General features: G+C 35.5%; 2 protein-coding genes across 2 annotated transcripts; one reads left to right on the top strand and one right to left on the bottom strand.

The window, feature by feature from the left end:
- Window positions 1-1,484: 1,484 nt before the first annotated feature.
- Window positions 1,485-3,853, bottom strand: higd1a (HIG1 hypoxia inducible domain family, member 1A). The gene is made up of 4 exons (XM_041991890.1): window positions 3,698-3,853; window positions 3,262-3,339; window positions 2,976-3,110; window positions 1,485-2,611 (listed from the first exon to the last, which is right to left on the bottom strand). Exons 2-4 carry the CDS (start codon window positions 3,332-3,334, stop codon window positions 2,553-2,555), a joined length of 267 nt encoding a protein of 88 aa, XP_041847824.1. The 5' UTR covers window positions 3,335-3,339; window positions 3,698-3,853; the 3' UTR covers window positions 1,485-2,552.
- A 4,344-nt stretch (window positions 3,854-8,197) lies between these two features.
- On the top strand, window positions 8,198-10,463 carry LOC121644145 (5-beta-cholestane-3-alpha,7-alpha-diol 12-alpha-hydroxylase-like). The gene has a single exon (XM_041991885.1). It carries the CDS (start codon window positions 8,226-8,228, stop codon window positions 9,759-9,761), a length of 1,536 nt encoding a protein of 511 aa, XP_041847819.1. The 5' UTR covers window positions 8,198-8,225; the 3' UTR covers window positions 9,762-10,463.
- The last annotated feature ends 2,099 nt before the right edge of the window (window positions 10,464-12,562 follow it).

The following is a 12,562-nucleotide window of genomic DNA, read 5'->3' as shown; positions in this document are numbered from 1 at the left end:
GTTTCACAGTATTTCCCATTGTACCGTGTTGGTAATGTCGCCACATTAAGACTCATTGATAGTGTGTGGGTAAGTACAGAAATATGTAGAAGTTGAGGTAGAACTACACCAGCAGCAACACCTTTGTCAAACTGTTAAAGATTAAAAGGTATTTTGTCACATTACAGAGTAAATAGCAAATTTAAACAGTTTAAAATATAGTCTGTATACAGTTTAAAAAAACAAAAGGGCCCACTTAAGAATCATTTCCTGTATGAGGCACATGGTTATCACCCCAGATACCAGTTGTGGGACTTGGCAGCATGCAAAGTAAACATAAGCACAGATTCAGATCCAAACAAGGAAATGTTGGACCCATTTTATTACAGCCACAAATCTTTTATGAAAATGAAATGAGGAGTCGACAGAAAATTAGTATCCAAGGCTTGAGTCTTAGAAGTATACTTGTTCTTTCATCAAAGCTGGTTTTTCTAAGAAATGTCTAAACTGGAATTAATATGCTATTTGTTCATCAACTAACTTTGCTCTACTGATAAGACCTTTCAGTTCACATCTAAAATTGCTAACATCCAACCATATAAAGTTTGCAATAAAGCCTCTAAACTTAATAGAGCAGAAGTTTAAGACAATGTTATTGTACTAGTTCAGGCTTTTAATATGTCATCTTAGTTAAGGGTGTATTTGAACCAGTTCATGTTTAAAGATCATGGGTCTAATTCACCAATATCCTCTTAAAACTGTTATATATTTTCTATAATATTTATGTACACTTTCTGTCACCTCATTTATCTAATTTATTTCATGTATCTAATTTATCTAACCCGTTATCAGATGCATAGGAGTAACCCACTGTGCTCTACATGGCAAAAATACACAAAACAAAACAATAAAAAGTGTTTGTGTACTTAATTAAAATGCTTAGTAAATTATCAACATTTATTAATGGAGATTAGGCAAAAATATGACTAATTTCTTTATTTTAATAAACTGCAACAGAAGACAACGCAAACTTATTTTGTGCAAAAATGACAGCACTCAAATGTGCGAGTGTTCATAGGAGGAAATGTTCACTTTATGAAGCTGATTCAATAGAACTGTTGAATGACTAAAAAGTCATTCAACTGAGCAGTCCAGGATGTGCATAGTCATTCTTACATAGACATTTCTTGATTCATGACAGTCTTTGAGATGAGATAACTATTGGTTGTAAACTAAGATACACGCCCAACTGTTTTTTTTTTTTTTTTTTTCTTTTGTGGCTTGTGATGTACGTGCTTCACATGGCATAACCAGCAGGAATCGACATGTTGTGCATGTATTGCTGGATTTTAGGCAGATATTTTATGTTACCAAGAAGGGAAAAAAAGCATCTTCACACAACTTGAAAAATCTGTATCGGGCTGAGTATCTGGAGCATATTGCTACCTTAAACGTGTTCCATGACAAAAAAAAAGTCTTTTAAAGAAAAGAAAAACACTTCCATATGAGTTTGTGACAGCAGAGCAGTTTTATTTAATAGAAATGAAAAGGCAACTTCATTAAATCTGTATCATTTCCTTATTTTTCTTTTTAAACTCATTAAGTTAACACAAAAAGTTGGTAGCTGTATATATTATGGTGTGCATTATGATGCAAAAAGAAGACAGTGACAGCTGGAACATGTTTCAAAGGTTCCAAACTGTAGACACACACAAAGCAAAGTGGGTTACACACGGGCTACTACACAGATGTAGCCATTTCATATCTTATCTTTTCATATCTTATAACAATTAACCAGTGGGTAGCATAAAATAATGACAAAATGAAATATCCTAAACATAAATAAATAAAAGCTGAGTCCATTACAGTTACATTTTATAAAGACCATTTCATTTCTACAAAAATATCATTTTTTTTTTATGATTTCTGTCAAGAAATATTAAAGTTCCTCCAACTTCCATGCCATGAAGTATTTTGTATGGAATAATTTTGTCTGTTTTGCAGAGTCAAAAATGACCTAAATTGCCATTAGTTAAATAATGTGAGAGGTCATTTAGAAGACAGGTATTGTTGTACACATTTTGTGGTGCCCCAAATAAAAAGGGATATATATATATATATATATATATATATACACACTAAGGTGAATTTTTTTTTTTTATTTGGCAAATCTACCCCATATCATTAAACAAAAAGAAACAAAGCAAAAAAAAATTAAATATTATGAAATAGTAACATAATGACTAATATTAATATCAGTATGTGCACCATCAAAGGTAATTTTCAAACCCACACTTAGCCTCACATACCATCAATAATGCCCCCTGCCCACACAGTTACCCCTCCATTAATTAAAAAAAAACTGACAGAATTACCTCTGTTGTACTGTGTAGAGGAAGGAAGTGTTATCTTTTAGTTACAGCTGTTGCAGTGACTAGGTGCTGCTTAAAGGATGCGTGCATATAAAACATATGACACATCTGTAAAAACAAATCTTCTACAAACCTTAATATGAGGCAATATTAAGGGATATCAAATATTAATTCAAGAGTTCATGTTCACTTTTGTTGGATTTATTTCTGTTGTTCATTGGGCTTCACGATGTACTCTCTGTACATTGAATACAGGACCCCTACAATAAAAAAAAGAAAAGAATGAGTTACAGAATGACTCCTAAAGCTTTTTAAAAACACAACATGTTAGAACAAAATAAATTTAGTTCAGCCCTCATCACTGACGAAGTATTACCAGTTTTCAGGGTAGAAAAAGCATTTACTCAGGGACATGTACGTTGGCAATGTAAATGTAAAGAACCATTTTATCCTGCTCTGCTCCTGCTCTAGTATAGTCTATATGCCTAATTAGAAACAAAGAGACTGAAAAGGCCAATTAAGGGAGCTGACACTGTACACTTTTATCTCATTTTCCACCTCATTTATGTACAACAGCCATGCAACTAAGATCAGAAACATCCCTTATATGTCCACAATACTTACCAACAGTCATGGCTCCAACCACAAAGCCCTGGGCAGCTACACGCATGTGAATCAGGTGCACTGACATTTTTGTATCACCACGTTGTTTCATTTTCAGCAGTTTGTACCCAACAATGCCAAAGAATCCAGCTATGCCTATAAAGAACAAGAAAGGCAATCAATTAGCAAAAATAATTAATGGAACAAGAAATGTAAACAATACAACATCACCAACCGACCGAAATACCTTAACTTATGTAGTGTTGTCAATCATTGCGATTAATGGTTAAATACAAAACATACTCACCCACTGGGACAAATGGATTCTCCTTTGCTTTTCGCAATAACTTCGATTCGTTTTCTTCTTCATATGAGGACATCTTGACTAAAAGCAAAACACAGTAGGCCAGTTAGTTGCTGTTCATTTTTACGCGCTAAATTAGTCTCATGAACGGGCTTTGACGTTGGACCCCGTAGTTGAACGTTATTCATGCTCTCCCAAAGGTGACGCATCAAGGGCAGAGACATTTTTCTAGGCCTACAGTTAAATAGCCACATATACAGCCCGTCGTAAAAACAAATTCATTCCGATATTTAATGAGGAGTTATAATTCGGAAATTAAATTCTGCTTTGAGATCATATGAACCCTGAGAATAAGAGAAAGTCATACAATCGAGAGCAACAGTTTAAACGGAGGCTAAAACCCCCAATTTTACAATCATATAGTTGAGATGGTTTTTACCGTATTAAGGACCGTGTTGCTCTTCGGATTCCTAAAAAAAGAAAAAAATTGTCCAGTGACTTTTTTTGATTCTTCCCTGTCACAGTTAGCACGAACGCAGGAAGTAAGCCGGCAGTGTGATATAACGACCTACTACGCAGGTCTGACGTTACTTACGCGTGTGCTAGATTCAAGTTTATAGGACAAAATTGTAAATACTGCTCAATGTCATGTGACACGTACCGTTTTCATTACACTAAATAAAAATAATTAAAAAAAAGTTAATTAAATGTTGGAATAAATCAATATGTACGAGGACGATGAGTGTTTTTTTTCTTTTCAAAATACATAATTTGATTTTAGTAGTCCTCATATGTCCAACAAAAACACTGAAAGTTAAAAATGGAAAAATAATTCGTGGATTTTGTTCAGAGTAACATAAAATAGTAAAAGTAGGCTAAGTTACGGAGTAAATTCGTGGTGTGATTCAAGTGTTTCACGACTGCAGTAATTCCGAAGTTCCGTGAATACAGCGCCTGTTCTTGCGCACATCATTTCTGGCGTCTGGCCTTTGTATTATTCAGGCGACTGAATGTGCTCTCTTTACTCGACAGAAGTACACAATTAACTTTTTTCTATGGCATGAGCTGTCTTTGAAAGAAAACTACTACTACGTTGGTCTACTCCACATTTCAGAGTTTATATATTCTGACAGCAAAGTGTTAGACCTTCGATTTGATTCCTGGTGTTTAAACGAAGTTGGAACAACGTGGAAGTGATTGTTCTTGCTTTACTCTTTCTTCTCTGGGATGATGTAATCTTGGACAAATGGCACGTGGTCGCGTGATGTTGCACGTGCCACAAACTAAATACTTATATTAATACTACTACTGCTACTACTAATAATAATATTAATAATAAGAATAATAATTGTTCTTGTTGGTAATGTGAAAATGATAGGAATAATCCGTCAACAAAGCAAAAATTAAAACGCTCAAGCATCTTGCTCATTAATAAAATATTAAACAAATATAGCCTATACTATTTCTGTTATTTCAGTCCATTATATTTTATATAGATATATATTCTGTAAACAAATTTGCCTGTTTATCTCAGAGCCTCTGCAGTGTGTTCATCCGTCTTGAGTGAGATCAGAAACAGCTTTGAAGCACTAATGAGTCTGTGGCATTTCCTTTATGCAATTATGGAGTCTCTACTGATCATGTACCAGACCCTGATGTACTCTGTGGATTAAAGCAGACAAACACTTTAAAGGTAGAGGAGCTTTAATCAAATTATATGTTGAAGAGTATTGACTAATGTAAGATTCAAAACTAAGCCTTTTCATCATTACACGTTCTCTCATACAGATATATATATATATATAAATAGCTCTTCTAAAGACTGCTGCAGTAAAATAGCTCTGAACACTGCAGTAACAATGCTGAAAATGCACAGCTTCACCTTCAGGTTTATTTCGAAAAGGATCAGTGAGGTGAGACTAAACAACTGAATTATCCATCCATCCATCCATCCATCCACTTTTATACCTGCTTAATACAATTCAGGGAAAGAGGGGGGACAATGACCATGGACTGGTCTGGATAAATAAGACACAAACATTCACATTTATAGTCACTCTAGAGTCCCCAGAAAGAACCCACACATGCACAAGCTGAACATACAAAATCTCCACTCTAAATCCCCAGCCAAGATTCCCACTGAAGACCTTCTTGCTGTGAAGCAACAGTGCCAACCACCAGATGCAGATCAGTTATTTAACATGTCTTTAAATTGTTATGAATTCACTTCAGTTCAAGCCTTCAGTCCTCAATCATTACATGAATTTTATGATAAAATGTGCATTTTCAAATTTCAGCCATTTAACTAATGAGATAATGCTTTTGGGGGAAAACTTTACACTCAATATACTGAATGAAAACTAAATCATTTATTTCTGCACCTTCACATGAATGTGGAATGTGACAGTATAATCAGAAATTTGATAAGAACTTTGCAATATAAGACTTAGCACAAAAAGCAAGAAATGTGTGTGTGAAATATTATTTATTTGTTGTAACAAAGGTTCTTGGCAAGAAATCTTATATTTGGAAAGCCCACTTATTTCTCTTTTAAATGGCGCCACATTGATAAGGAAAATGCATTTTTGGGATAATCAGGAGAGTTGAGTATGTACAGTATGTGGGTTGCATCCCTGAAAAACTGATAAACTGATCATACTTGATCGCCAGCTTCGTCTCACTGTGGGATGGCATCCCTTTCTTCAGCTAACGTGGTGCACTCTGGCATTAAGAGCACACCCAGTCTGATCCCACAACTGTTCAATGGGGTTGAGGTCAGGACAGCATTCAGGCCATTCTGGAGGTAGTTCCTGGCAAACCTCGTTCTGTGAAGGTGAGCGTTGTAATCTTGGATGCCACAGTTCAGTTGTTGCTGTGTATGGTTTTTCCACATGCTAATGAGATCCCTGTTTGTTAAATGAATAAACTGATTAAATGACCACTATGCCCTTTTTTTTCATAGGAGATTAAACTTTCACCAAATGTAGACACTTAAAGGTTAAACCATTTCTATCCTCATGCATGAAATCTGCAGAGTATCTTTTAATTTATCTAGACTGTTGCTTGCTTTTAATAATTTTAATTTAGTTATTTTTAAATGATTCTATTAGGATTTTTTTCACACCCTTTTGATAATTGTTTGGCAAGAAAGATTTGGCAAGTTTTTCATGATTACACCACATGTACTCAACTCTGCTGCTCATCCTATAAATGCATTTTCCTTGTGGCTCATTTTAAAAGGGATGCAAACAGGCTTTCTGAATATTCAAAACAATTCATTGCCAAGAAACATGGTTACAACAAAGAAATGATCAAGTTAGCACAAATTTTCTTACTTTTTGTGCTTTGTTTAGAGTCACTATGGAGCGTTTGCTGAAATGTTATGTAGGACAGATAGAAACCTGGTGAATGCACCTAGTTATAGATTACGTACATACTTAGAAATATATACAACCCCATAATAAAAAGTACATTCAAAAGTCCTCTGACTTTTTTTTGTAAGAATGATTTGCAACACACAGTGTAACATAAATCTGATTTATGTTTGAATAAACCAATTTAATTACTTTAAATATAAGTCCCCTCTATCTTCATAATAATCCAGATTATTAGTAGTGCCACCATCCAGTAGGTGGCACTAATCATCCACGGATTGGGCATCATCGAGGGAAGCAAAGAAATGTCCATTGTGTTGACTTTGTAAAAAGAATGAAAACTTTCAAAAAAGAAGTTCTTTTACTGCCTCTAGTTTTGCATCTAAAAAAAGGGGGGATAAACCAGTTTAATACCTGTTTTAATACAATTTGATATTCTGTAGTTCAACTTGCTAAAAAAAAACAAAAAACAAATAAAAGGTACAGAAAACCTTCCTCAGAATTACTTTGTAGTTAATATTGCTTTAAAAGTACCACTTGCAATTTTCCTTTAAATCCCATATGTATGCTGCATTCACTAGTACACCTTTATTCAGCTCAAATAATAACGTTAACAGTGAGTGGGAAAACAGTACAGACATTTATGCATTTATAAATGCATCTCTTTTTGTGAAACCTCTATCAGTCGGGCTATCCGTTTTTTTTTGCAGTTGTGCAAAAATATTTGATCTTTGAATGAGGGCATCAACCGAACAGTTATGGGTCTTACGTCAAAGAAATACAGGTGGACTAGTTTGGTCTGGTTTTCAGACTTGGTCTGGTCAAGGTCAGGCTTTATCAGGGAAGCCTTTTTGTCTTTTGGCCTGTCCTTGTACCCATAAAACTCATGATAAGAATGTATTAATATGATCACAGGAAATTTGTGTCAGTTTTATGTTTCTTTTCTATTTAAATTACACTTTGTTACTTCCGACACTAAGAGAAATCAAAGATGATGTAATTTCTTTGCTAAGATAAAACTGACATGCAGTCTTTAATGGCTGTGGTATTCTCTGCTGTTTGAGCCTGTGAGCAGACTCTAAAAGGATTAAATAATGTCAGTCCAACACTAGAAACTTAAAAAATTTACTTTTGTATTTGAACAACACAATCAGCCCCTGTGAAGTTCTCAGGGCCTTTACTGACTGTATTTAAATTATTATTTTATACAGTATGGTTGTACGTAAACCGTTTATAAACACATTTTAGCAATTTTTTTTTTTTTAATTTCCTGAAAACAATGAATATTTATCATCAGTTTATTAAAACATCACTTTACAGGAAGTTCATCTTTTTTTCCATATAATAATAACAAAGCAAGCAGGCTCTTTCTTTCTAGTTCTTTTTAATTTATCTGTTTTAACATGTTCAGTAAAAGCACACAAATTCTTATGGAAAACATCTGGTTCACGTTTCACTTCTCTGATATAGTTAAAGTACTGAGCCAGCATTCCCAGGAAAGCTTAGTAAGGAGGGGAGGAGCAAAAGTCTGTTTATCATGTTGAACGTCAATCTAAACTCCAACTCACTCTGCGGCTACCACACTAAGCAGTCATGGGTCTGCTGCTGCCGATCCTTCTTGGCTTTTTTGTTGCTCTGCTCGGAGGGCTGTACCTTCTTGGGGTTTTTCGACAGCGGCGACCAGGAGAACCTCCCTTGGACAAAGGGCTCATTCCTTGGCTGGGCCATGTCCTTGAATTCCGCAAGAACACATTGAAATTCTTGGAGAGGATGAAGCAAAAACATGGTGATGTTTTCACAATTCAGATAGCAGGATTTTACATTACATTCCTACAAGACCCCCTGTCTTTTGGGGCATTTGTTAAGGAGAGTAGAGAGAAACTGGACTTTAACAGTTTTGCTGCACAGCTGGTTGAGAGAGTGTTTGGTTACATACCAATCGAGGGTGATCATGAAAGCCTTCATTTGTCTAGTAACAAGCACTTGAAGGGAGAAGGCCTGGAAGTAATGACACAAGCCATGATGAGTAATTTGCAGAACCTGATGTTGCACAGCATCTCCTCAGAGGCAGAACAAAGGCCCTGGAAAGAAGATGGACTGTTTATGTACAGTTACAACATTGTTTTCAGAGCAGGATATTTAGCCCTGTTTGGTAATGTGCCATATGAATCAGAGGGAAGCGGAGAGACAGCCAAAGAGAAAGACAGAGCTGAATCTGAAGCCTTATTTTATGAGTTTCGGAAATATGACCAACTCTTTCCAAACCTGGCTTATGGGGTCCTTCCACCAATGGAAAAAAGGGAGGCTAATAGGTTACAGGAATTTTTCTGGAAGGTTTTATCAGTGGAGAAGATGAAGACCAAGGACAACATCAGTCGCTGGGTGTGGGACATGCACCAGGCTAAAGAAGAGACGGGTATGAAAGAGTCTATGATCAACAAGTACATGTTTGTGCTTCTTTGGGCCTCTCAGGGTAACACAGGGCCTTCTTCATTTTGGCTGCTCCTGTTCCTTTTGAAACACCCAGAGGCCATGGCAGCAGTGAGGCAAGAAGTAGATAAAGTTCTGAAGGAGTCTGGGCAAGAAGTCCATCGTGGTGGCCCTTTAATCAACCTGACCCGAGAAATGCTGATGAAAACACCGATTCTGGACAGTGCTGTGGAAGAGACCCTTCGACTTACAGCTGCTCCCCTCCTCACCAGGGCAGTACTCCAGGATATGACCCTCAAAATGGCAGATGGCCGTGAATACTTCATTCGTAAAGGGGACAGAATGGCAGTATTTCCTTACATTGCAGTGCATCTTGACCCAGAGGTACACTCCGATCCTCATTCATTCAAATATGACCGTTTTCTGAACCCAGACGGCAGCAGAAAGACAGATTTTTACAAAGCAGGAAAAAAGGTGAAATACTACAGCATGCCATGGGGTGCAGGAGTCTCCATGTGCCCTGGGCGTTTCTTTGCCACAAACGAGCTGAAACAGTTTGTTTTTCTCATGTTGGTCTATTTTGAGTTTGAGCTGAAGAATCCCGATGAGAAGATACCTGAAATTGACGTCAGGCGATGGGGCTTTGGATCGATGCAGCCCATGAATGATGTTCAGTTTCGTTACAAACTCAGATTTTAAACCACCTAAAGAAAACATATTCTGATTGTGATCTGCAAGCTTTTAATTGCCTTGATTAATTTTATATGTGCCAGTGAAATATTTAGAATTCAATGAAGTTATCAAACAAATATAAAGAAGTATTGATTAGTGCCTTAAATATGGTTTGCAAATGTACTTCTACTACATTCTGCAGTTTTAATGATTAATGTATTACTTTGCTCTTATGCTAGGAAAACTCCAGTAGAAATTATTTGCATTATAACTGGGCTGCGTAATACATACACAAATCCAAAGATGATATTTTGTCATTTCAGTATTTTTAGTTTATTTTTGTAAATTAACATATTAAAGTGTTTAAATGGTTTCAAAACTGTTAGAAAGTGAAAAGATATACTAAAAGTGTAATTTTGTTCCAGGAAATAGTTGGAACGTTGTTGCTCTGTTTCTGATCCATGTCTCAGATATGAAAGCAGACTCCTGTATTCATTCTCTCTGACTAATATAGAAAGTCAGAGAGAAGACCTTACCAGTAAAGCTGACTCACTTATGTTGTGTCTTCATTGATGTCTCCTAAAAGCTTCCCTTTTATAATTTGTAATGTTCTTGGTTTTAACATTCGCTATTGTCTTGATGCACTTATAATTGTTTTTTTTATCACTTTATCCAAATCTTGTTGCTTTGACCTTGTAAATCTGTTAATAAATAGTTCATTCTCTAGAATTTGAACTTCTCCATGTTCTTCCTTCTAATTTATGTTCACAGTGATTCAGTTCAAGACACGTCACTACAGAAATTATAAGAATCAAACTGACCAGTTTAATTTTTTTTATAATAATAAAGATGCAAAGATGGCTTGTTATAGTCTTATTGGAAATAGTCATTCATCACTTATTGGTTAAGAATGGTGAAAACAAATGCACTGGCCTTGATCCAGTTGCAGTGAAACTGGTTAATAACCCATGTCTTTTCTGGAAGTGAAAGGTTACAAAGTTATTAAAAATGAGGTATTGCTATATCAAAATAGATAATAAATTCTTTTATACTTTATATTATATAATTTATCATTATATCATTATTTTATACCTTACATATTATTATGTCATTATATATATGTTATACCTATATCTTTTGTCAGTGCCATCTAAATAATTTAGCTTGCTAATTATCTGCTATCAAAGGCTGATCTGACAAAATAGATTTTCAGTCTTTCTTAAACAGGGGCAGGGTTCACATATGTAGGTTACATGTAAGAAACACACACTGATGAGTCATAATGGACTAGTTACAATGTGGGAAACACCATTTCAACTATACCTGTTTGTATTTAAGCTCCAGGAGGGGGATGTGGCAATGCAGATTTAGTGCTTGCCAAGAACTGCATCCCCTGGTTTATTTGACTAGTATGTAAGTTACATGTAAGAAACACACACTGATGAGTCATAACAGACAAGCTATATTGTAGTAAGACATTTATAAACTACTAAAAAAACCTTAAAATCAATCCTGAAACGCACAGGGAGCCAATGCAGCAATTTCATGTGTCTCCTGGGATGGGCCCCCTGGTCTGCTTCAGACCTTTGTGGGGACATGGTACATTTACATAATCATACTGATAACTTGAAACTACTAATACCTTATATTTTGTTCTCACATTTATTAACCTGCCTGCTGACAAAGCCAATGTGTTGTACCTTGGTTTTAATTATTATTAACTACAGTTATGTTAGTGTTATTCTGATTCATGATTTTTATATTTATCAGGGGGAGCCTTAAATTAATAAAGCTCAGAAAAGAGCAATTAGCTGCCAGACCACTGTCCTGTTTATGCTGGACAAGTTAGATAGAAGATTGAGAAAACAAACAAACTTGTGACATCCATATGGTGGCTTCTTGTGTTCTGGAAAACAGGGACAAAGAAACCATACACAGACAAACAAGGGATTTACTCTGAACTCCGGTTGACCTAGAAATTTCTCTTAAGTGTAACAACTCATATGCTGTTTTAATGGCAACACAGCATTAGTCAGCCCCTCACATATACTTCTCACTTTCCATATGAAGAATCTCAAGAATTTTGAAGAATTTTTGTCCTTTGCTAAATCGCCAGTTCCCCAATTTTCTCAACACTTAAATCAATCGATCTGTCTATGACATTAAATGCTTTCTTTGGCACGAATATGGAATTTTAAGTTGAATATATTTAGTGTTCTATGTATGTAATTAGTAAAATTGCTGTTTTATACTTATTTAATTTTACTGATGTGCTTACATGAAGGAAGTTTGCTAATTTTATAATCTACCTTTTAGGAGATGCAAACAAAACAAAAGTGGTTTGTGGTGCAGAAGACGCCAGTACCTTTTTATGGAATTTCATTCAAGTGCAACAGGAGCACTTACAGGCCAGAAAAAAACTAGAGATGCAATTTGCAGACGGTTTTTCTGGCCTGGTATGACCAAAGACATTGACAAGAGGGTAGATACATGCAAATATATTTGCCCATAAAAAGGAGTAAAAGACCAAAAAAAACCCCCCCCAAAAAAAACAACAGACCAAGAGATGTGAAGTAATTGGCATTCATTAAATGTATCAAACCCGTGTCTGATAAGTCATGGCTTGATGCAGGACAGACTAAGCCAAAGGCCTTGGTACCAGGGCCCAGTGCGTTGACCCAATTTGCTTAAATGACATTACTATTTTTTTTTATGAAGCTAATTTCTCATGAGCATGTCTATTGATGTTAGTATAATAAGGTATTATTATTTGTTGTCATAATTTAAAAAATGCAAAAGTAAGTGAATTTAGAAAAAATTTAAGATGC

The sequence above is a fragment of the Melanotaenia boesemani genome, chromosome 8, assembly GCF_017639745.1.
Source record: "Melanotaenia boesemani isolate fMelBoe1 chromosome 8, fMelBoe1.pri, whole genome shotgun sequence".
Classification (NCBI taxonomy): Eukaryota; Metazoa; Chordata; class Actinopteri; order Atheriniformes; family Melanotaeniidae; genus Melanotaenia; species Melanotaenia boesemani.
This window is presented reverse-complemented; position numbering and strand designations above follow the sequence as displayed.